We start from the raw sequence: 25,408 nt of genomic DNA, 5'->3' as shown, positions 1-25,408 counted from the left end.
CTTAATTGCAATTACAGTCAATGAACTGTTCAAGTTTGTCGCAGACCGTATACGGAACGTGTAGCGAGAACAATACAAGTCTATGTCCTCTCACGTGTATGTGATACACTCTGTATGGTGAAATCAGGGATAATCTACAACAGTATATAGTCTCCCTGGTGAAATACTGGAGCCGAAATCAAGGTATAGACTGAAAATGTTGTGGAAACTATATCGAACGAGTCAGCTTCGCACCAGTCTCCACCTGCCTGAAAGTGTCATAAATGACTTACTGACAGATACGTTTTGCCCTCCAGTCGAAAACAAAACTTTTGACAGGTTTGTTCCTATGTTGCACCATGAACCTTTGGGCCGCGAACAAAAACTATTGTCCAGACCGGACTAATTTTAGTGTTATCGCTCCTGACAAGAACACTTACTCAAGGCAAAACAGTTCATTTCATCCAAATGTTGACAAACGTACCTAAATATGTACCGTCTTTACCTCCTACGAAAAGTTCGCCATTCCTGCGTTTCATCGTGCAGAGTGTCACTGTATAAAGGTTACCGTTAAAATACTCGGAAGTTTTTTGCCGTTTTCAGAAACCGATAGGTAAGACACGTTTGTTTGTTCGAAGAGAAATTTGGATATATCTTCTAACTGATTCAATGTTATCCCTAAAGATGGCAGTGTCATCTATTTGGCTGATTAAAGATATGGAAAATTTCTTAGCCTGCCAAGTCAAAGGATGCTCATGTTCACAACTATACTGAGTGAGTGAGGAAGTTTAGTTTTACGCCACACTCAGCAATATTCCAGCTATATGGCAGCGGTCTGTAAATAATCGAGTCTGGACCAGACAATTCAGTGACCAACAACATGAGCATCGATGCACAATCGTGAACCGATGACATGTGTCAACCAAGTCAGCGAGCCTGACCACCCGATACCATTAGTCGCCTCTAACGACAAGCACAGACATCTTTAATGGCAAGCATGGGTTGCTGAAGGCCTATTCTACCCCAACTTTACATGCAACAAGGAACTCTCATCATAACCAAACAACATTGAATACATACATCAGTATTAAACTGCACTTCCTTCATACAAAATTACCCTAACCAGATTTAGATGACTTTCATGCTCACTGCCAAATCAAGACTTAAAAGTCACTAACAATTATAAACATCATGTACAAATGATGCTCACAATCATTTATTGCCCTATAGCCAGAAACTCTGATTTCAAAACACAATTGCATGGGCTCAGGAACAGGTCAAAATGGCCACACAAAAATGTCAAAATAGCCATACATAATTTTGCAGTACTCATGACATTTGTATTATTTGATATGAAAGAGGTAAAATGACAAAAGAGGTTATATCACACAAAACTTGTTTATTATTGAAGTACTTTTCTAATTAATGAACCCTCTACTCATGGCGTCTAGGGATATATCTATGTTCAAAAGGTCTGTTCTTATATTAAATAATCATATATATCATCTAGTAAATAATGGTAATTCAATGTAGTTCTTTATTACTGTAAATATACTTTTTAATGTAATGTAAATATAACACAAACACTATAGTGGATTATGTAATATTTATTAAGTTTATTTTCATTCTAGTCTTCAAGAGATCAGTCCACTTATCCTCTAACTGGCTTGTTAATTACTAATCAATGCACGATTACATACATTGTGTAACCTTAATTAATATGTGAATCTAGAAGTGCCTCGTTAACTAGGGACCACTGATCAATTAATTGTTAATCCTAGTGTCTACTGTAATTGTTCCTATACTTTTCAGGGGAAGGAAGCAACTTGGAATGATCATGTTGTTGACTAGAGGCAACAGCTGACTGGACCATTAGACAATCAAGATTTTGACTGGAAGTAACTGATAAACAGTGAAGTAAAAAGATGCTTGTACATGAATGAAGACCACTCATATATATTTGATTTTTGATTAAACTGATTTTGACATCAGGTTTTGTCTGATGTAATTTTTCTCATTTCACACCTTGATATCAAACAAAGCAAATGTTATGAGTATTAAACTATAATAAAATATTTTATGGTCATTTTGCCTTGTTTGTGTGGCCATTTTGACCTTTTGGTATTGCCATTTTGACTTCGAAGTTTTGTAGCCGCTTCGACTAGGCCCCCATAGGTTTAGTTACATAGATTAGTGAATCAAGAGTTCTCTCCCTTTATCAATATATGTGCTGTCTACCCGTGTCATTTGAAAGGCATAAATTACGGCTGAATCATGAAATTATCATAGGAATTTAGTAAGTAGGTAAAAATAGATATGTAACTGCATATATGAAGTAATTCCAAGTGACCTCATATTGAAATGTGTTCACCGTGATGTTGATGAACATAATTTTCATCTTGGCCAAATATCAAACACAACAAGAGTCATCAGAAGATGACATATCCCTCCGGTCCCCACATATTTGGAAGGACAAATCATCTGACAGTTACTTGATGTTTTCTTAGATTACGCTTGAATCGTTTCCAAGGAAGTCATGAAAAATGTAAATGCCATATACCTGTAAACAGCAAAAGGCACCACTTCAAGATTTGTCTCATATATTTACCTGCCAAGATCTGTTAAAAGAAATTGAATTTTTTTTAGTTGTGCTCTGGAAACGAAGCCTATCCCTCCATTTTGAGACTAAGTCAGAATTGTTTCAATGGAAACCTGGAAAAATAAAAAAAAACCAAAACATTGTCAATAGAAAAAGGCACCACTTTGTGGTCTGCCTCCAATATCTCCCAAGTTTTGCAGTAAGATATTAAATAGTATTCTAGTTGTGCTCCGGAAACGAAGCCCGTCCCTCCATTTTGAGACTAATCGTTTCCATGGAAACTGGAAAATGATAAATCATAAAAATCTATAAATAGCAAAAGGCACCACTTTAGGGTCTCCCCTACGTATCTGCAAAGTTTGCAGAGAGATAATAAAAGTTTTTGAGTTGTGCTCTGGAAACGAAGCCCATCCCTCCATTTTGAGATTAAGTTCGAAACGTTTCCATGGAAACCCAGAAAATGATAAATCACAAAAAGCTGTAAATAGCAAAAGGCACCACATTGGGATCTGCCACATATATCTACCTAGTTTTGCTGATAGATACTTGGAACTTTTTGAGATGGGCTTCGGAAACGAAATACGCCTCTCACTTTTGATACGAAGTCTGAATCGTTTCCATGGAAACCAAGATACTGAGAAATAAAACAACCTGTAACAAGCAACTGGCACCATTGTAGCTTCTGATTGTACCTACCAAGATTTGCAGAAAAATAGAGAATGGATTTTGAGTTATGCTCCAGAAATGAAGCACATCCCTCCATTTTGAGAGGTCAAAAACACTTCCATGGAAACCCAGAAAATAATAAATCACAAAAACCTGTAAATAGCAAAAGGCACCACTTTGGGGTCTGCCACACATATCTTCCAAGTTTTGCAGAAAAATATTGAATGCTTTTCGAGTTATGCTCCGGAAACGAAGTCCATCCTCCCATTTTGAGATTAAGTCCGAAACATTTCCAAGGAAACTGAGAAAATAACAAATCACAAAAAACTGTAAATAGCAAAAGCATGCAGGGGGGATAAAAAGTGACACTGATAACATTCATCCTTTGACTTTAATTCACTTGAGAAATATCAAACAGTACAAAAAAGAAATCACACTCTATAAAAGACATCTTGCAAACATGAGTTACAAAATCATCATCCTATTCCTCATGCTCTGAACGGACACTAACAAATAATTCATTATATGTTGATATTAATAAATGTATTAGTGTACAACTCTATATATATGCAGGGTTAAAAGAGTTTTATACTATGTACAGATAAGGGAAAATTCTCATAAAAACCTATGCACATAAACATGCCCGTGGAATGTGTTGAAAGAACATGGACAATTTTGTATTGTTGTTGCAGTGTCTTCTTTTAATGTAAAACCCAGGTCACTTCATTCTGAAAAAACAAAGTTCAGACATCAGTGAGGCGTGAGAACATAAGGATGACAAGAAGCAAGTTGTAGTGTTCAAGAATAGTGATTCAAAACAACAGGACATTGGATGTCTCTCTGACCCACTGAAAATTCAAAAGACCCAGAGAACAGAAATTTAACACACATTCCGATTTAATGTTTCTTATAATGTCATGTGAATTGAAATTATTCATAAATTTTACATTTTGCAATTCAGGTTCCTGTATTGCAATACATATTTCAAGATATTGGGAACTTGTGTGTTAGTGCACTTCAATTCTATTTTGTACGTTTTAAGTCCCTAAACACATATATTATGGTAACAGCAATCACGAAAGTTGGTTGCATTGTCAGGGATTTTATTTTCTTTTCTATACAATTTGCAGTATAACAGTATGCCGTCTTGTCATTGGCAACTGTCTCAAATTTAGGCTAAACTATATAAGTTTTCTGTGTATGATCCATTAACTTTACTGTCAACAACAGCCAAACAGGGACTGTTACAACTGACACCTATACACACTATTTCACAGTGAATCTTCTGCAGACAAGAGAAACGCAGGAAAAATAATCCACACTCGGATAGCTTAAACAGTAAAACAGTTATGGTAAGTAGCCCTACTTTCCACAGTCAACTTGGTTAAAGAGATTGAAACCATCATTTATTTCTATTATTGCTACACTGATTAAAATGAATTAACTGCCGACTTTTATTTACTTTTCTGAACATATATTCATATTCATTTACCCCATGTTCATAATGTCTAACGACCCATGAAGATGTAGATGTAGAACAGGTCATCAACAACCCATGCTTGCGATAAAAGGCAACCATGCTTGTCATTAGAGGCGACTAACAGGATCAGGTGGTCAAGTTCGCTGACTTGGATGACATATGTCATCGGTTCCCATCTGCACATATCGATGCTCATATTGTTGATCACTGGATTGTCTGGTCCAGACTCAATTATTTACAGCCACCATTTAATATATACCGATATAAAGGCAAGTGTGTAGTAAACATAGTATGTCATGGGCATGAACATAATATTCTGCTTATTCCTGAAGTCGTTGAATAGAGCAAAATAAACACAAATCTACTTGCAAACATGGGCTGGCTACCTACTGTCGCCTCATGTAGAAGGCAACGTCACAGAAGAAATGTGACCTCATGGCATTGTTCGTGATGTCATGTTACCACTGACAAAGTCATATTTTGCCCTAGGGCACCATATGAAAAACATAAATCCCAATATGTTTGCCCACATAGGTAATAAGCAGAATTACTAACACTAAGTACCAAATAGATTCCCACTGTTCAGCATTCCCAGCAGGCAACACAGGAAATGCTACAAGCTTGTAAGCATGGTATATTAAACACCAGAAATGGATTTCACTCACTGTACCCATTTGGGGAATCAGACACGGTTCTCCAGCACAACTCCCACCCCTCAACGTCTAGAAAATAATTCAGTTAAATATGTCTACTTACTATGCAAACGAAGCGTAGATGTCATAGCAGCCACCATCAACATCACCGTGGGTGAGGTTGGCACGGATGTGGTAGTCTCCGGTTGGAAGGAAGCTTGCATCAATCTCAAAGCTGGCACTAGGAAGCGTGTAGTTGCCCTGAAAATATATAAGGTGATTACTTGAAAAACAGTAGATATGTCTGTCACATTTCTTTCCTAACATTCAGATTTTCTTTTTTCAAAAAAGGAAAATACAAACTGCCATCAGCTTAACCATGAAAGATGGTGAACACAGCAAACAGGACATCTTGATAGTTACACTTAACCAGTGTCTGCAAACATGCTCTCATTCAGTTAAATGTACTCACTGCATCCAAGGGGCATTTGCAGGGGATGCCAGCTGCATTAAATTCAGGAGGACACTGGCCTATCTGGCTGAGCAACGGGCAGATGTCATCATAGGTGCAGGAGCCAATGTTGCCGATACATGGTATCTTAAGCCAGCTCCCGGAAACTTGTTTCTCCAGCAGGACCACTCCCTGAAAAGCAACAAGAACATATTGGATATAATTAAATCAGTTAAAATCATGCAGGGATGAGAATGGGTATGAGAAACAGAGGAGGAAAATGGGATGGGCATCTTTGGAGTGATGTTAATTTAAACAATATAACAGACATCATGAATGACACCAGTGCCATCAAATACACAGAATTCCGAGGATTCGCAACAAGTTCTCATCCTTGATCATGTAAACTTAAAACATTGATTTCCCAAACACTATGATGAATGCAAAAATAGTTCTGCTTAATTTATCCCAAATCCTTCAGTTAACCACCAAATCATGTTATCTAAAACAGAATGCACACTGGTATTCGAAGTACAGTTTCCACATTGACCTTACTACTGATAAATAGTTGGCTTGGCACAGGTTGGGGATCATTTCAGCTGGTCAAATTTATCACATTTTTCATTAACATTATTGCATGTTTTTTTAAACCCCAGTCGTGCCGCCAGGGCACTTTCAAAATATTTCCTGTGTGTCATGAATTGTAGTAAGTGAGTTAATTTTGACATCAGCAATATCTCAGCTATATCATGACCATGCCTTGTATATCATTCACTATTTCCATAGCATAAATAATACACTGCTGACATGTGAGAGTTTTAATATCCGGCACTGAGTTGCAGCAGGATATGATATATATCATTAAGTCATGGATCTGAATAAAACGAAACAGGAAGGCTTTTAATACAGTTATATTAACATATCAATGAGTACCAAAAGATAAAGAAAAAGTTCAGGTACAGTTTCTGCCTCAAAAAAGACGTTTTCACAAATAATTCCTTTTGAATTTGAAAAGTATTGTCAGCAAACAAGTACTGTCCAAGTGCAACTGATAAAAATTTTCCATGTCTGCACCTGCTAGTCAGTTAGATGCATCAGTGTATTGTCTCAAATCATTTAGTTCTCCTGTATCAGTTTGTATGTTCAAACAAACAATGCTCTCATTGCACCATTCTTTCTGTTGTGAGTTATTGGTCACCACAACTGATCTGTAACTTTCAAGATTTAAATCAACTAACTAAAATCCCAATGCCAGTGTTGTACCTCAAGCTCCTTTATTGTACAAATACCTCATCCCCAATCTATTGTAATAACAACTCATGTATAGATTTTCTCTATTTGTTTCTCGTGTATCACTTGCTCGAACAACGACAGTACAGTTGTACAAATACATCATGCAGGATACCTAAGTGAGTGAGTGAGTTTAGTTTTATGCCGCACTCAGCAATATTCCAGTTATATATGGCGACGGTCTGTAAATAATCTAGTCTGTACCAGACAATCCAGTAATCAATAACATGAGCATCGATCTGCGCAGTTGGGAACCGATAACATGAGTCAAGCAAGTCTGCGAGCCTGACCACCCGATCCCGTTAGCTGCCTCTTACGATAAGAATAGTCGCCTTTTATTGCAAGCATGGGTTGCTGAAGGCCTATTCTACTGCAGGATACCTAAAATCATTAACCATTAAGAGGTTCATAGAATTTTTAATTGCTAAAAGTTTAAGATAACTTACATAAAAGGGCCACTACATTGGATGGAGTTAATCAATTCAACTACACTGACCAGCAAAAGAAAAAACAATTCAAGTTTTTGAATAGAAGACATAAACATGAAAGCTTGCTTTCATGTGATTTCCCTTTTTTTTCGAAACTTGCGTTTCTTTTGTTGTTCAGCATAGGAACAGTACAGATTTTAAACATGGTGAGACATGACGCAACACAATGAATATCAGGGAAAACTGCCCACCTTAAGTTCACTTGCAACTGTTACTTTTAGGCTGAGGCTGAAGGAGACGGTGAGAGTCCCGGGAAGGGAGATAGGGTCAGGGGAGAACTTGATGTTGTTGATGATCAGTTTTTCCACAGATGGGTTGCCACAGTTCTCCCATCTGTAATCCGTCAGACGAATGCTTGGGTTCAGGCCCTGAACACATATAACAGCTATAGCACAGCAGACACTGGATAGTAAATTGGTGAAACAAATATGTAGTTAAACAACCCGCACCATCCATTTTGTTGCCTTTGTCTACAATAGTATGATTGGAAAATTACTTTTAAAACTCTTTAACATTTGTTTAAAAAGCAGACATCACTGTGAGTTGATAGCTGAATAATGTTTAAAAGACGAAATAAACTACACTAACAGACAATCAAGTAAGGAAGATGAACCTTCAAATGCTTGGAACAGTGTTGAAGTTACATTACAGCTCAACATTAAAACAAGATTGATGCAAAGCACATGGCATCCACAACTGCTGGTTTGATGCAGACGGCCCAAGCTTCATAGTCTGGTCTGTTCTTGGGTTTCTTCACTACCAAGCTACATCATACGATTTGGGCATATCTAGGGGACACAACTCTGTTACAACTTGGTCTCAAACGCACCAAGATGGTGAAAGGATAGACACACAAATTTTCATATTTCTTTTTACCTCCTACCTTTGTATGTAGATTAAGCATGTCTGGAATATACAAACCGATGGTTGATGTAATAAGCACCTATGCCATTGTGTTTTCATGACATGCATCAATCGTGCCTGCATGCTAGAATCCCCAATCTTATTACCTATCATCATGGTGAATCTGAACGATTGTCGAAAATGTACAACTGGACGATACGTTTTTTACAGTTATTTACCGCACGCTGCTCTTACCAATTTCTTGTACATATCCACAGGTACATATCTGCTGAGTGTATGCGGTTTCATAACCAGTTTCATAAGATCGTCCATTTCTGATTCCAGTCTAGAAGTGATCTCCAGTGGGTCGTAATGGAGCACCGCTGCGAAAGCAACACCAACAGCCAAAAAGGCAAAGGCGACCACACTTGAGTAATACTTCATTTTGATTGCGGAAAACAAGTTTTGCTGAGCGTCTACACGTAGCTACACCACACTTCCCGGCGAGACCACACAATGGATCATGTGACTTTGCACGTGATGATTACTTTCGTATTCGAGCTACTTGTCTAACAACTATCTCAATACAACTTTTTGTGGTACAAACGTAATGTACGGGAACATTTATTTTAAAGTACTTTTTGAATAAAGAATATCTATTAACCATGTTCACAAATAATAAAGTATAAAAAATATTATCCTAACATATCATGTATCATATTTTGTAATCTTATTATACATCTATACAACTTGTTTTATGTAAAACAGTAGCTCTTGGGGGTCAAGATGGCTCATGTTTACAACTCAAGGAGTCACATGGTGACAACAGCCAGAGGTGTCGCATCGTTCCGGTTGATTAGGTTGTTTGCATGACATCTAGAATAGAGTGAAGGGTTCCAAGACAACATGCACTTTACAAAAGCCTCAAGCTTCGATGCCGGTTGAAAATATGCAATCGATCCAAGACGTATCAATGATGGTCTGCAATTATTGCATGGTGACCGAGAGCTAGTAACCTAGGCTTGAAAAAAGAGAAATGTTTCTGGGGCGTCGGCTCATCACTTTTATTTGGGCGCTTAACATTTTTTTTTTTTTTTTGCCATTGAAAAAAATAGTAGTAGTTCTGACTTCGCTGCGTCCCTATTATACCTTTGTCGACTATAATAATGAGTGTCTGTAAGAACGAATGTGACTGAATCTACAACTCATTAACACGTGCTAAATATTCCAGGCTATATTTCTGAGAGAGAGAAATGTGTTCCTCCCTCGTCACTTTTTTCTGTCGAAAGTTTAACAAATGTCCTGCATCCCTCGTGACGTTTGAAAAAAATGTGCCCTTCAAACAATTATTTTTTTATGTTCGCGTAAGGCTTTCGTTTCCTCATCATGAGGAAATGGAACCAAAATCGGACAAATGCCAATACGAAATTAAGTTCCCTGTGAACAAGCGACGAATGATAGGTTTTCCTTGTTACAGACGATTGTTAAGATATTGCCTAATAGTTCCCATACATGTTCGTTTACTGTTTGCCATGCATGTAGTCAGTAGACTAACATTTAGTCTCAGCATGTTTAAACACTTTACAACAAAAACTGTTTAAAATATGATTAAAGGGCAAACAGAGACTACAGTGGTGATCTAGCTAGACTTGCCACATATTTAAGACTTGTGTCAGACTGTGTGTGTGTCAGACTATAGTAGGTAATATGTATGTAACGATGAAATCATTATGTACTTATGCGTGTGTGTGTAATATGTTGACAGTTAGTAACAAACAAACCCACATAAACTGAAAAGAGGTCCAGGTTCCATGCAATCCCATCTACACATGCAACTGTTGTTCAGCATGTGAAGAGCACATCTTACCAGGCTGGTCATATATGGGGATTAGTTATCTTGCCGCAGCATGCGCTCTCATCTCCAAATAAGTGGAGCTGGATAAAAAAAAGAAAGTGAACAGTATGTTCACTACTAGACAACACTACACACATCAGAGATCCAGAGAGATTCTCTCTCTTGAAAATAAAAAGTCACACACACACACACACACACACACACACACACACACACACACACACACACACACACACACACACACACACACACACACACACGCACATTCTCAGAGAGCTGTACGATATATAGGTTATCAAACCAGTCATCAACAGATCCTCCATAAATTGACAGTAACAATATGATTAGGCAGGATTTTCACCTTTTTTTACACAAACAAGTGCATGGTTTGGGATGAGGAGAGGGGTTTAACCCTAAGCCATGGTGACACTAAATTACATTTGAGGGATTGATTTGAGGCTGCCTGTACTACCCTTCTCTGGGGTCGCGGGAACCCTTATTAAAGGAAATAAGTACATGTTATCAAGTATAAGCCGTATCACCGTATCATATAACCTCGTATCTCCGTCCTTGACCACTGTTCCACCTCTGTAGGGGAAGACAGCCGATTTCTCAATCAAAGTTCAGCTGATGATTGTACTGTTACTTTTCATTGTTATGAACCAGTAAGATATCAAAGTTCGTGTCTCGTTATGTTCGCGGTATGATTTGGATAACACTGTTTATGATACATGAACTGATATAATTCAGTGTTACAAATGCGCCACACATCCTGTTAGTAAAGTCCCGAGTATGTAGGAGAACTGGAAACCCTACATTGTCATCGGTGTCATCGATGAGAATCGCCGTCAGTCAGGGAGTATATGCAGTCAACATAACCAATGATGAATACATCATCTTGAGCGTGCTCGGACGGTTAGGTAGCATAGTAGTTAAAGCGTTGGTTCGAACCCGCCAAAGACGCGGGTTCGAATACCCACATGAGTACACTGTGTGCAGTCCATTTCTGTCTCGCCCGCCATGAACTAGGTGGAATATGTCTGAAAGTGGCGCAAAACTCAGTCAGTCTGTGAAGAAACTGCTTCAGTGTAAGATGTAATATCTGGGATTACATAATACATTTCAGGGGTGCCCCGCCTGCTGATTCTGTTGCCTGGTTATTTGGTGCCCAAGTCTGAGAGGGAGGCTCTATTTCTGTATGAGACACACCTCCCAAATTCAGTGATTTGTATTTTATTGAGAGATTGTATACCCCGAACGACAACGTTTTAATTTGTAACTTAAATGTAACGCATTAGTTTGTATTCTTCCACAAGATGCATGTACCCCGAAGTAATATTTGTTTACCTCCAACAAAATGTGTTTCTTTGTTTGATGGTTTTATGTGGGGAAGCCTGCATAGGCGGTATTAGGTTATTCCTCCACGACTATTTGAGTGTAATGACCCGGGTATGGCGTGCAGTAATAATTAATAGTTTAAGTTTCTAAAATAGATATATATTTCCCTAACAGACTGGCGTCCTTTGAGTGTATTGCCCGCTTATCTAGGCTTGCCCTTCTGGATGATTGAGTAGTACATCCCTGGCCTCGGCATTCAGTACAGCTTTGGCGCAAGGCTAGGCATGCCGCAGTTTCTCATCCGGCCAGTGCTGTAATGTTTTGTAAGTAGACATTTCTTTTCACAATTCACATCCTTCCTGTTGGAGTCATAATTTGAAAACATTTTCTGGATTTCCATCTGTACGCAGATAACTCTCAACTCTATGTCAGCTTCAAATCATCTGAACTTTCATGCAACATCTCAAAACTGGAACAGTGCATTCTGGAAATCAGAACGTGGACGATGTCTTACTTTCTTGTGTGAAATGAAGACAAAACATAATTTTTCTAGTTGGATCCAGACACCAGCTCAGAAAGCTAGAATCGGACTCCATGTGTCTTCACATTGGTGATGCTGAAGTTTTGCCCTCTGACAGTGCGCGTAGTCTGGGAGTAATTCTTGATTCAACCATGCCCATGAACGTCCACATTGCTTCTGTCAGCAAAGTGTACTACTACAGCATTTTCAGCATCAGCAGAGTACTCCACTACCTTGACATTCAAACCTGCAAAGCGTTGATACACTGCCTACTTCATAACTTGACTATCGCCACTCACTGTACGCCAACGTGTCATCCAAATCAATTCAGAAACTTCAAAGAATTCAGGACTCGGCGGTTTGATGGACCTCCCGCTGTTTACGCTATGATCATATCACTCAGTCACGTCACTGGCTTCCCATCTCTGCAATAATCATCTTCAGACTCCTCGCCATCACTCGCAACTGTCCCCACAATGAAAACTTTCCGTCTGATCTCAAAGATTATCTCCCCTTACTCACCTCAGCGGAATCTCTGATCCTCCAATGACTGTTTTGACTCAACCGAAATCACTAAAAGGACTTTTCGAACGCGCCTTCTCTTTCGTGAGCTCACCAGTCGGGAATTCGCTTCCCCGATACCTCAGAAATACAACTACTAAAGATGCCTTCGAATCACACCTTAAGACTTGCCTATTTCTATCTGTGTACCAGTAGATAATCATTCTCCGTTTTACGTATTTATGTTCAAATCTTATCACTGTATTAGCCTCACTGAGTATCAGTAACGTGGATATTAGACGCTTTACCAATGGCTTATTCGTGCCATTAATATTTACATCCGAAAGGCTGAGCCGTTAACGGCAAGTTAATGTGCCACCTGATGGTACCTAGAACATCTGTTTGGTCTTGAACTCAAGCAGTATCCACAGTGCAAGGTCCACGTTTGAATCTGACAACTGGGCAGGCCACTACAAGCATGGTCAGCAATGTAGGGATGTCTGTACACGGGAGAAAGCACCTGTCCGAAGTCGATATCACAACACTGTTATTGCGTAGTTTAGGTTAATATGGCGACGTAAATATATCAAAGTCTTCGACAACTGAAGACATATTTCTACCTAACCTGGGCCGTTACAAATTATTGCGATATACAGCAAAATCGCTCACTTAGAAAGTTTATTACAGATTACTGCCGTGCACTACAACCTTACTCACTTATCAACTGCAAGGCCATTACAAATGACAACGTTTTCGAAAAACACTCAAAATGCAATTTAGGTGTTTCAACGATAATCTCACGAAACGTTTAAAAGTGCACTTGTCGACGGAATAGATAGGCTAGACATGTTAGCTGACATAAATTTAACACCGTCGACAGCATTTATGATATAGGAAACGAACCGAGTATGTATTACCCTCTTAAATTAACCAATGAGCTGGGTGTTTTGTGACATGTATTGGAACTTGAATCAACAAAGGAACTTAAATGGTGAGGCCAAATGTTACAATCAACCATGTATCGGAAGTGTATCTACAGCAATGACTAATCATAACAGAACAGGGGATTGTGAACTCATTTTCCCGAGGAACGCCTCAATAAGACAACAATCTCTTCCGCTATCCGTGACGACCAATGGTTTCAAGTTTTACTGCTGTTATCGTATACCGAATTAAAACGTGAAGGATTCCTGTACAGCAATGAGTGGGTGTAGGGTACTGGCGAGGATCCTTCCCATAATCCATGTTATCATGTTATCATTCTAGGGGGGTGAATAACGTTTTATGCGCACTGTTACTTTGAAAATAAAAACCACCAGAAACAGACCGTACTGTCTCATAATGGATGTTTGGATCATGCACTGAACACGATGCATGGTATTCACAGCATCGTGTTAACTGTAATGTTCCACAGAACTGCTCGTTTGTGTTTGTTTTCGAGATCCAGTATCAGACATGCTTGAAGTTCCTATATGCTCTCTCGTGTATAGAATATGACATGTGTATCTTGTTTTGCGATGACCTCACGTGAATGGTTTGTCTGATCCGGACGAGGCCAAATCAAAACTAGTGCTACAGCGTTATCACTTGCCTACTGCCCCACATATGGTCGTATTTGCCAGCGTGAAGTAAAGCAGTCTGTCCATCAAGGATGACACGACTTACAGAGTACACAGTCTGTATAATATGCGGAAACGTGAAATTAACTCAAAGGCCACCATGGGGAAGTGTTCATTTCCAGCTGTGCAGATTTAACACTAGACTTTGACCTATACTTGTGATAGGATAGCCTTACTTCTCTGTACTTTATATCATTATGCCACACACCTCTATGGTAAACAGTGAGTAGGAGTTGTTTATAAATTACTCACCTTGATATTGGAGGAAATCCAATAGCGGTACGGGTCCTATACGCGCATATACATGCTTCAGATCCACCAAGTTGGACTTTATCGGTAGTATATTGGGCATGCTTGTGCTACAGTGACAGAAAAATAGCGATTAGACATTAATTTCGGAAGCTGCTAGGTGTTCTTATACTACGTGGATTGAATATGTCTGAATAAAGGTTTTAATAAATGACGATGTTCATGTATGTACGTGAAAAAATATTATTTTGTATGGCGCTAGGGGTATACTTTATATTATTTCTATTTAGAAGCTGTTAGGTGTTCTAATACTACGTGGATTGAATATGTATGAATAAAGGTTTTATTAAATGACGATGTTAATGTATGTACGTGAAAAAATATTATTTGGTATTATTAGGGGTATGCTATATATCATCTCTATTTAGATCCACACTATCAATCAGTAACAGCCGTATGTTTGATTATAAAACATATCGCCGATATTCGAATGTTCGAGTGTGAAAGTGAGTTAATTACGCCTGCAAACACAAAAGAGTAATTCCAGTACATATTAAAGTTCGTTTCAATTACTAGTATATAAGATATTGTCACTGACATTAATGATTCTCCCCGTGACCCTCAGCTTAAACATCGGCAGAAGCAATTCGAGATGAGATCGTTGACGGACGTAGTGGTTCAAAGCTGTATAGCTTTAACGTTCATCCTCGTTGTTCAAGGAGTAATATTTCCTCACAACAAGTTTCTGTTTGACCAGATGTCCCTCTTGAGTTCCTTTGACTCCAGTCGTCAGTATGAGGTACGTCTTCGTAATGGCGGTTTCCACATTTTAATCGCCGAAACAGTCACGCCAGTTTTATATAGAAATGATAAGCTGTGTACCTGTTGTTTCATACTTAGTACTTTATGAGTACGATTGTTTTCATAAAGTGTTTTTCACAGCTGCCATCATATGGTTTGCATCATATCTTATGCTAGTTTCAAAAATACAGATAAGCTGAGGCCGATCCATGTTGCGATTCAGAGTGGGTTTAGTTTTAAGCCCCATTTAGCAATATTCAAGCAATATGCAGGCGGAGGACATTGAACACATGAGGGGATTCGAACACGTGTCTTTGGCGTGACAAGCGAATGCTTTAATCACAAGGCTATCCCACAGCCATAAGAACAGAAAATAATGTAATTCTTTGTTACATGCATGTGTACGCATTGTTGTCGGTGCTCTAGGTTTGGTCACGCCCAGTCTGTTGTCTGTTGACTGACACTGACAAAGTACACGGCTACCAGGAAATGCAGAAGGTTGCAGTTTTCGGGAGTCTTATAATTCTCCCCCAAAACCAAACCAAGAACTCATTTACACTGAATAGGATTTCCATTGCGAAGTCAGATTCCTGAACCTAAGGAAAATCTAGAATTGCTTGTAGGGCTTGTGCATTAAAGTATGGTGTCAGGGGGAAAATATACATAAGAGATTGTTTGACCGTCTAGGTTTAACTTGGTGTCGCTTCCTGGGAGACGTCCAATTAGCTAAATGTGGAATGGAGGCATGGGCACTGGTTTAATTATGAGTTGGCCCAGGAACACCCCAATTCCAATTTGAAACTAAAACCTTGACTTGGAATCAGTCTGAAAACAGATTTTGGTGCGAAACCAACAAACAAAGAAGAAATTTGCTGCAATTAACAAAATGTCCAAAATTAATAACGTTCACAAATCATGTAGAGTATAAATACGCGTAATGCAAAAACAGTCATATAAATGGCAATATTAACCAACAACAGCGATCTGATAATAATAATAATGAAGAGACTTAAAAAGCGCTAATCTCAAATCATCAAAGCATGCTCAAAGCGCTAAACAGACTATTATTACCCCGGACAACCCAAGCTGCCTCCGCGGTAACACAGTCGTCAGAGACTGAGATAGGACGTCATATCATTATCAACAGAGATAGGACGTCATATCATAGGACATTATCTACTGAGATAGGGCGTCATAGCATTATAACTGAGATAGGACGTCATAGCATTATCTACTGTGATAGGACGTCTTAGCATTTTCAGCTGAGATAGGACGTCATAGCATTATCTTCTGAGATAGGACGTCATAGCATTATCTACTGAGATAGGACGTCTTAGCATTATCTACTGAGATAGGACATCATAGCATTATCTTCTGAGATAGGACGGCTTAACATTATCAGCTGAGATAGGACGTCATAGCATTATTCACTGAAATAGGACGTCTTAGCATTATCTAGCCAACCTACAAGAACAGATCCAGACTCCCAAGGCGAGACTTAAGTGTGCGGCGGCTAGTATTTTCTTGTAGTGGCAACACGGGCTGTTATGAATTTCAGCTATTTTAGACGTGTGTACCCACTGTCCATAACGTTGAAAGCTTTCCCACCTCTACAAGGAAACCGTCATGGTAGTATTGGTACCTCTTGTGGTATTACACATCAGATTAATCTATTATGATGGTAAAAGTTTCTTTCTTTGTGTCTTTTAATATGTTTACTTATGACAAAATGCAGAACGCTGATGATGGTATAACGACTATGACAGACTGATTTACTTGAGGTTCAGTCGAATAAATACGCTACAAGTTACAATTACCCATTACAGGTTACATTTCTACCCTTATTTATTTTTCAGACTCTGCATCTCTGATCGATATTTCTTATGTTTCAATACCGGACATTGCTAGTTATGGACACAATTTGAGACGAATGCTCAATCGGCACGTAACATCGCATACTACATTACTTTCTTTCGTTCAGCTTGCAGTCGCTTTTACCGATAAACAGTGTAATCGGTTTCCTCCCATTTATGAGAACTCCCAGTTGTGAGACATGTTAATTAATGGTTCGGTGCATATAGGTGGTGCTTCCTCCTCAGTTAATGCAGAAAACATTGCTCGTTAAAGAGCATTTATTGTTTTCAATTACGAAAATCGATAGGTACAGAAATAATGAAATAGAGTATCAAAGTAATGGTGCAGCGGTACTTGCTGGGGGCCTGCTATGTAACGGCGATCGAAAAGAGCGGGCAATGGTAAATAAATGCATTCATATAGATTATAGTTAAAGAGTTCTTGCAATCAGATTTGTGATTTAAGGTGAATTAGGTAGATACCCCATCAGTATAACCGTAAATGTAACAATGATATGATATCAAACTAGACTAAAATGTTTTGTTGTAATGGCAACTTAAATTCCATTTTTATAATGTTATGTAGAATTTATATTCTTCAACATTGTTATCAAGTGTCATGTGTATTGACTGCATGATATTTCGCTAACCCACTCTGTACCTGCACTGTCTGGATACAAAGCAATGTACCATTCAGTATAATTGATCAGTTTAAGCAGTTAGAGGCTATTACTATATAACGTATAAGCATTCGCATTTTAGAACCGTTTTTTTTGTTACAATTACCATATCACTATAGACTCTGGTTAATAAAATTTATAACTTCCTATCACAGGTCTCCCACTGAAACAGGACGTTGTGACGGAATTGAAAGACATTACAGATATGTATCATCTCCGCGTGATGCACTCCACATTATAGTGTTCTATAACATCAACATCAATATTTCTGTAAACATTCTAAATATTTAAAAAGGGTTTATCTAATGAAACGTGATTATTCACCACTTAACTCTAAAATTACAAAATTCATCAAAATTGGACAATGTTTTAATGTGTATCAATGTCTGTTCTCTGTGTCACTATATGCGACTTTTACGAATAAAAAATCTGTTCTGTTCACAAGGTTCAGTTACATAGCTAAACCGTGACTATCTAGGGTTAATCCCTTATATAAGATAGGGGAATAAGGTGTATTTTGTTTGTTAATTACCTACTCCACTGTCTCACAATTGGGAGTCTAACAACTGGGAGTAGACGGTGTAATACTTTTACCGACAGTGTAATCCGTTTACCGACGGACAGTGTAATCCGCTTACCGATAAACAGTGTAATCCCTTTACCTACAAACAGCGTAATCCGATAAACATTGTAATCCCTTTACCGACAGTGTAATCCCTTTACCGATAAACAGTGTAGAGCTGGAAACCGTTTTAAAGATAAACAGTTTAAGCTGTTTTACCGATATTCGATGAAACGAATTACTTTGAACCGTATGTCAAATCTGATTTTCAGGCGGTAACGAAGCTGTCAGAATATAAATTTGAGAACTGTGGAAATGTATCTGACGAGAAGTTCATCGTCACAAACCTTGTCTTCGTCCCGGACCCGCTTGTCTTTCCTGGGACGTTCAACGTGTCCTTCGACGCTGAACTCAAGATAGACGTACCAGACAACCTCACGGTACGTATGGAGTGAAAACGGTTTTCATCCTCGTTAAGGAAGGGCGTATGGCACTGTACCACCCTGCGAGACACGTATATAGAGTGAATGGCTTAAGAATTACGCCCTTAGCTATATCCCAGGCCAGCTATTCTCGAAACGTACGTAACCCAGCGAACTTCTTAAGCCCATTCTTAAGACATTAGTTAAGAATTCCTAAGGCTACGAACGTTTCGAGAATAAAGGCTCAGGGCCCCGTTTCACGTTACTCCGTAAGCCTAAGGTCTCGTAACTTTTCTCGTAGTATTCCTACTTCCTATGTTACAGTATAACAGGTACGAATGCTACGAGAGAAGTTACGAAATCTTAGGCTTACGAGAATTTTGTGAAACGGGGCCCAGCTGTATGGCGACGGTCTGTACATAATCGAGTCTGGACCAGACAACCCAGTGATACGATGACATGTGTCAACCAAATCAGCAGTCGGGACCAACCAATCCCGTTAGTCGCCTCTTATGACAAGCATGGGTATTAACTGAAGATAAATTCCAGCACGTATGAGAACACCTCCTTCTGAACTTGTGTCAGGTAATTTTCTGATCAGCCAATCAGCATCGATGACCTACGTTTTCGCTGCAAATACGGTTTCTGTATCTCGTAAATATGGAAATATTTCCGTGATGTCGACCTTTGGTCATGACCTTACAGCACAACAAAGAGATCATGAGAACACGACATTTTTTCTCACCTTTCTACATTTTTTCTCACCTTTCTACATTCTCGCCTTTCAGACATGCTAATGTCATCAGTTAAATAACCGAGTGCATGCGCACCCGGTCCTGTTGACTCTTCATTTTCCTAACTGCATTTCTATACCTGTGAAGATCCGGTTACAAAAAATTGCTCTTTTCCATCCTTGATTTGTAAGGACGCTTCATCTTAACCCTACCGTATGGATTCATGCTCCTAATGTTCTTCCCGACTCGATTATACACAGACCTCCGACGCATACAAACCCGTGCTACTTAGGACCCTTGACGTAATTTCCATAGACTTACATGTTATTTCAGTGTAGCATATATAATCTTCATGAAGTGGTTTCAGGATGGATGTCTGTAAAATCTGACAGGCAAATGTAAAATCATCTCTGCGATTCACAAATAATTTCATTTTTCAATCCGACCACTATTTAACTAGTGACATAACATTTATCAGCCAACATGTGGTTGGTTCATTCCAATTATGACTACCAGTTTGATTACCCGTCCAATACACAACCTCGAGTTGTTTTTAATTACTAGCTCTCTCCCCTCCAGCAGTTTGACTGTTCCACAAACGCTTATAGACACTTATAGCTGTTTCAGGTGCGCACCATATGTGAGTATTGCTAGCAAGTGTAGTCAATATAGCAGCAACAATATCGCATATCAATCAAAATTAAGGCAGTATATTAAACGATACATGGCAAAATTATATACTGGGGTGCTCCAGTATATGTTCATGTTCCTGAATAGTCAAACTGGGAGTAGTCATAATGGGAAGACAACGTATGTTTCCACTATGCACAATCCCATAGACCGCCGTGTTGAATGTGTGTGCATAATATTATGTTGGTTAAATTGTTGTCATTCGATAAATATACAACGGAAAATGGAACAGAAAATGTGTGATTGTACGGAAGGTGATTTCTCACAAATGTGCAAAATTTGACTTGGATACTGATTTGGAAAATTACATTCATGGTAATTATTTATGCTACATTGGGTGTTTACCTCGAAAAGTGCGGCAAATAAAGAATCATAATCTTTTTTCATTGTTATTTGAATTAAGCCATAAACATTCTCAATCTATTGAAAATACATCAATATTCATTCAAAGAGGAAACTGTAAGGTGTCCGAAATCTAAAAAGAAATTCCAATGTGACCGTCAGTTGTAAGTGAAGTGGTAAAACTAGATATTCTTGTACTTCCGTAGGCTGTCGTTCAGATGTCCAAGAGAGTTAATCGCCAGGATGTACCAATACCGTGTGAAGGGAATGTTGGTAGCTGTGTCTACGGCAACCTGTGCACCATCCTCAAAGGTGTCGAATGTCCCCAGGAATTTGTGACTGCTCAAGTGCCATGCAATTGCCCCTTCAAGGCGGTAAGTAAAACCCGTCTGACATTATTAAGTGAAGATTAGACAAAGTAAGCTCATTTCCAAGACTCTCACAGTTGTGCAAAAGAATGTATTTGTAACGGGAAAAATAATGTGAAATACATTCATGCGAGTGAGTCCTTAGCATTTCATTGGCTACAAAGGAACTGTTTATGTTTCCGTAAACCAACGAATATATCCGGCAACGCCCCCTTTCTGACGAATTATTCCTTAAGACCCTTTAGTGCATCACTTTCAAATACCGTTCAGACTGATTTTTGATTGGCTAAGAGATTATTTTTATTGTCTCCACTGTTTCCTTTTATGAATGATACGTATCTAGTTACTTACATCATTTGTTATCGAAAATACTATCAAAACGGTCTGTCGTAACTCGATCTATGTCATTACAATGGATTCTGTAGTAGGCGATCCTTATAATCCAATTTTGGCGTTGTCAGTTCAAAAGGGTTAAGGCGTCAACAGCCCGCGTTGGTTTAGGTTCTCTCAACGACATCAGTAGTGTTTGATTTCAGGGCACCTACAGCCTACCCGTGGCATCGTTCAAGGTGAACACAGTCTTCCTGCCTCCCGGTGTCTACGCCATCACTGTCAGCCTCACACACAACGACATCGACCTCGGATGCTACAAACTCGTAGCAACGTTCGCTTGTAAGCTTTGTATAAGGTCACATTTCAAGAGACTGTGGTATTCGAGTACGTGTAGTTCAATGCAAGAGGTATTCGTGTAGGATTGTCATATTACAGATACACTGTATGTGTCTAGTTAGCGACATCTGTATGGAAACAATGTAAAAGTATACTTGAATACAGAGCATACCAAATATATTGTCCAGAGCGGAGACTGACCAGCGAGACTTCGCACCTGTTATCATTCGCGCCCCATCGTAGCCTCCAAGATGAGGGTTTGTGTTCAAATATGAGAAACATGTGAGAATCCGGCTATAAACTTCGATCACAGGAACTTTCCGGAATATTTTCAATTTATTGTGTACATTTCTATGAATATGTCTTAGATACAATTTATTGTGTTCAGTCATATTTCTTATATCGAATATACACGAAATATACGTGAATCAATACGATCGATTTGACTACTCTGTCAACTGGGACCGTTAACGGTTAGACGGTACCCAGTCGCAAATAGGGACCACGAGAGATGTACTCAACAGTGGGCTCTTTAGCTTGTCGCGGAATAACAAAGCGTCATATCAGGGAGAGGAGTGGGAAGGCAAAAGTTCACTTTCACTGCACTTTCACTGCAACCTGCACTCGCAATTATCAGTTTGAATTTGGTTATAATGTTTCTTGTCTTCTCTTGCAGGAGAGTACCTGTGAACTCATGTGACGTCAGCCTTGACAGATGAGGTTCCATAATACGAGAAAAGGCATGTTTTCATGTAAGACGACTACTCGGTTTTGTGTGTCAACTTTTAATAATTGTTTACCTTTCCACCACGAGTGAATAAAATTATCACGGACCCGGTGTCACAGAATCATTTGGTTTCTGTTATTTTTCTAGCTTTGTCGGTGCATCACAAAAGTGTCTTTCACACACACGCACACGTCAAAACATTGATTACACAACAGTCTCGTTCCTGCTGATTGGGTTCAGTCCTTTTTCGGAACTTAGTGCAATAGCCAGTCCAGACGTTTTGACTAACTCATTTAACTGTTTACATAAATATCAGTCAGTATGATTTCATACATCTAAGCACTTGTATATTACAACACTACGCTTAAACTGTTTTTGAGGCATTTTAGTAGTTGCTGAGCGAAAGGTGAAGGAACAAATTTTATGGATGATCAACTTCTTTATTCTCGCAATGACGACGTTTCGGTATGGATTCTTACACCATTTTCAAGCATATGGGAGGACAAGGTGTAACAGTTTATATACAGGTACATGAGCTATAGCTGATGAGATTAACAATACCAACAACATAACTGAAGAGATTAGATAACAAAAACATCAAAGGATATAACTAGAGTTGTTGATATAACCAGTAATTAGTGTGAAGCCAGGGGTGGGGGATTACAGCTTTGAGGAGACCAATTAATGGAGGATTAGGGAGGGAAGCCAGAGATTGACATTTCTTGATTAAAGTGTCGAATTGGTTAGGTAGAAATATACCCTGATCCCTGTTTATGGAAGGGTTGTGTCTGCGGATGTGAATAGCTTCTGCCAATTTTCTCTGCTTGTAATCATGTTTGTTGCTGGAGAGTGTTTTGATAGTGTCCCAATTGATTTTGTGGTCAGGAAATTTGGTGATGTGTTCCGAAATGGCTGATTTTTTGTCTGCTTTGTTTGTTGATGTCTTGTGTTCTTTGATGCGACCATCGATAAACATTCGCATCAAGGAATACCTTTGAGAAAATAAAGAGGTTGAACATCCATAAAATTTGTTCCTTCACCTTTACCAATACGCTTCTCCCAATCCTCGCAAACATGTCACAGAGTGTGCTCTGTCGTACAGCGAGCTCTGACAAACAGAACCGTGGAAACCTCAAAGCGAGGCTCTGCTGCTAGAAAAGTTTGGAGGTCTGGTACGGAATTGATATTTCATCAGGTTCATTGTGCGTTACAAAACTACATTGAATAAGCGCAAAAAACACATGACAGGTGCAACCAGTGATCCAGATGCATGGTGAATCATTTTACTACTTCATCAAACAGGGGCAGTCTGTGATGTCATAGTTGAGGTCATACTGCCTACACCTCGACATAAAACATAGAAATACGGTGCTATTAAAATGAATAATTAAACTTCTTTTGTAAATACCAGTTTCATATGAAACAAAGAATTGGAATTCGGTGTAACCAGAGTTGTTTGTGAAGTCTGTATTCACTTTCACTTTGAGAAAATTCGGATCGTCTGAAAAGTAGGACATTGTCAGAATAAATTTATGAGACTCATGTTTCGGTATCTCTCTCTCACTCACACACACGCATATACACACACAGACGCAGGCACGCACGTACACGCACGCACCTACCTCTGGATCCGCTTCTGAGCAATCTGTAAAGTCTTTTGTTAAGTGTACATCCATCCAACAAGGTTGCAGATAATTTGTACGTTTTCTGAGGAAGACAATGCTGGGAATGGCATACGGCATAAACCTTAGCATAATAACACGTAGGCTAACAGCTGGTCTCTGAAATGAACATATTTTGCTGAAAAAAACGTTCAAAGTGAAAAAAAATTATAATGAAATGGAGCCCTGAGACTTTCTATAGAAATCTAGACTTTCCACATTTTCTAGACTTGCGTGGGCTTTCTTGGATATATATATACTTCAGGGTCTGAACGACAGACTAAATAACACGTTCTAAAATATGAATTTCACCGAGTGCGATAGAGACATCGGGAGCTTTGTCTACAGCAGATCAGATCTGGAGCTTCCTCAAATAAGATTCTTTAGGATAAAACCGAATAAAAGCGTTTAGATATTTCAGCACGCCCAATCAAAAGAAGACATTTCTGCAGATAGGGGCATTTAACTCTGAGTTACCTAATGGCTTTTGCACATCCCTCATTACTGGAAGTTCCTGTAAAATCTCACTTTACAGCTGCAGCAAGGTGGAGGGTATCGAAGAGGGTCACTTTTTGGCCTTCATTTATCGAAGGGATCCTAACCATGTATCTACATTTGCTGGAAACCTGCTTATCCGGGCCTCGCATATCGGACGCTGTTACGTCAAACAAAATATAAACTACATAAAGAGCTTCATTTAGCCGGAAATCCTGCTTCCTGATCAGGACGGTGAATTTCAGTTTCAAACAGTGGAAAATACATAGTATCGCGTCCCCCTTACGTGCGATTCATCTCCATATGGCAGTATCAAAGGGGCGGCTTGGTCTGTGAAGCTGCTTGTTTCACTATGCATTGACAACAAAACCCGTCGTCGTACTTCAGGACCTCTAATGTAACCTATTTCACCAATTGTGTTTAACCAGAGACCATACAATATTATATGATCTCTGGTTTAACATATTATCAATGTACACAGACGGGATGTTATATATAAGGGCCAAGTCAAAACAGTCATTTTGTATTTGGTCGGAGAAGAGACATAGGTCCTACTCGATGAAACTGTCAATTTCGCTTTTGCGCCAGCGTAATCTGCAAGTTTATATGTTGTCACTTTACTATTGGAGGTAATTCTCAAGTAATGATGATACCACACTCACTCACCCCAAACCCACCCCAATCAGATTCTTTTAATTACCGTCGAAAACCAAACATACACGTACAGTCACAAGTTCCGTGGAACCCATTCGGTTGAAAATGGTATCAGGGCAGGTAGGGACAAGCAAGGAACAGGCGAAATGAGTCATGATGTTATGACGGTACATGTCTGTAAAACGTAGATCTGGTGTAGTCCCCAGTTTGGGCGATACATGTCGACACACTGCTGATAAA

The 25,408-nt window shown here is 39.0% G+C and overlaps 2 protein-coding genes across 4 annotated transcripts; one reads left to right on the top strand and one right to left on the bottom strand.

The window, feature by feature from the left end:
• Window positions 1–3,616: 3,616 nt before the first annotated feature.
• On the bottom strand, window positions 3,617–8,986 carry LOC137274203 (ganglioside GM2 activator-like). 2 transcript variants are annotated; one of them, XM_067807259.1, is made up of 5 exons: window positions 8,684–8,986; window positions 7,777–7,953; window positions 5,829–5,999; window positions 5,481–5,617; window positions 3,617–3,972 (listed from the first exon to the last, which is right to left on the bottom strand). In XM_067807259.1, coding segments are annotated over exons 1-5 (675 nt in total). In that variant the 5' UTR covers window positions 8,873–8,986; the 3' UTR covers window positions 3,617–3,971. The 2 variants fall into 2 exon arrangements, with proteins under 2 accessions (XP_067663360.1, XP_067663361.1); XM_067807260.1 differs by lacking the exon at window positions 3,617–3,972 and having other exon boundaries at window positions 5,480–5,617; window positions 8,684–8,957.
• A 2,011-nt stretch (window positions 8,987–10,997) lies between these two features.
• Window positions 10,998–22,482, top strand: LOC137272816 (ganglioside GM2 activator-like). 2 transcript variants are annotated; one of them, XR_010956110.1, is made up of 5 exons: window positions 10,998–11,944; window positions 18,679–18,846; window positions 20,801–20,968; window positions 21,499–21,634; window positions 22,308–22,482. XR_010956110.1 is itself a non-coding variant. In XM_067805219.1 (5 exons), coding segments are annotated over exons 1-5 (621 nt in total). In that variant the 5' UTR covers window positions 15,142–15,162; the 3' UTR covers window positions 22,310–22,482. The 2 variants fall into 2 exon arrangements, 1 of the variants encoding a protein (XP_067661320.1); XM_067805219.1 differs by lacking the exon at window positions 10,998–11,944 and adding an exon at window positions 15,142–15,309.
• Window positions 22,483–25,408: the final 2,926 nt, after the last annotated feature.

The sequence above is a fragment of the Haliotis asinina genome, chromosome 2 (assembly GCF_037392515.1).
Source record: "Haliotis asinina isolate JCU_RB_2024 chromosome 2, JCU_Hal_asi_v2, whole genome shotgun sequence".
NCBI lineage: Eukaryota > Metazoa > Mollusca > Gastropoda > Lepetellida > Haliotidae > Haliotis > Haliotis asinina.
This window is presented reverse-complemented; position numbering and strand designations above follow the sequence as displayed.

Bases quoted from the DNA above. Each gene is read 5' to 3' on its own strand.
- LOC137274203 (XM_067807259.1), bottom strand. From the start codon at position 8,872: ATGAAGTATTACTCAAGTGTGGTCGCCTTTGCCTTTTTGGCTGTTGGT. The intron at 7,954-8,683 runs GTAAGAGCAGCG...ATATGTGTTCAG, and splicing joins TGGATATGTACAAGAAATTG to GGCCTGAACCCAAGCATTCG. The intron at 5,618-5,828 runs GTGAGTACATTT...ATATATTTTCAG, and splicing joins GCAAATGCCCCTTGGATGCA to GGCAACTACACGCTTCCTAG.
- LOC137272816 (XM_067805219.1), top strand. From the start codon at position 15,163: ATGAGATCGTTGACGGACGTAGTGGTTCAAAGCTGTATAGCTTTAACG. The intron at 15,310-18,678 runs GTACGTCTTCGT...TCTGATTTTCAG, and splicing joins ACTCCAGTCGTCAGTATGAG to GCGGTAACGAAGCTGTCAGA. The intron at 20,969-21,498 runs GTAAGTAAAACC...GTTTGATTTCAG, and splicing joins GCAATTGCCCCTTCAAGGCG to GGCACCTACAGCCTACCCGT.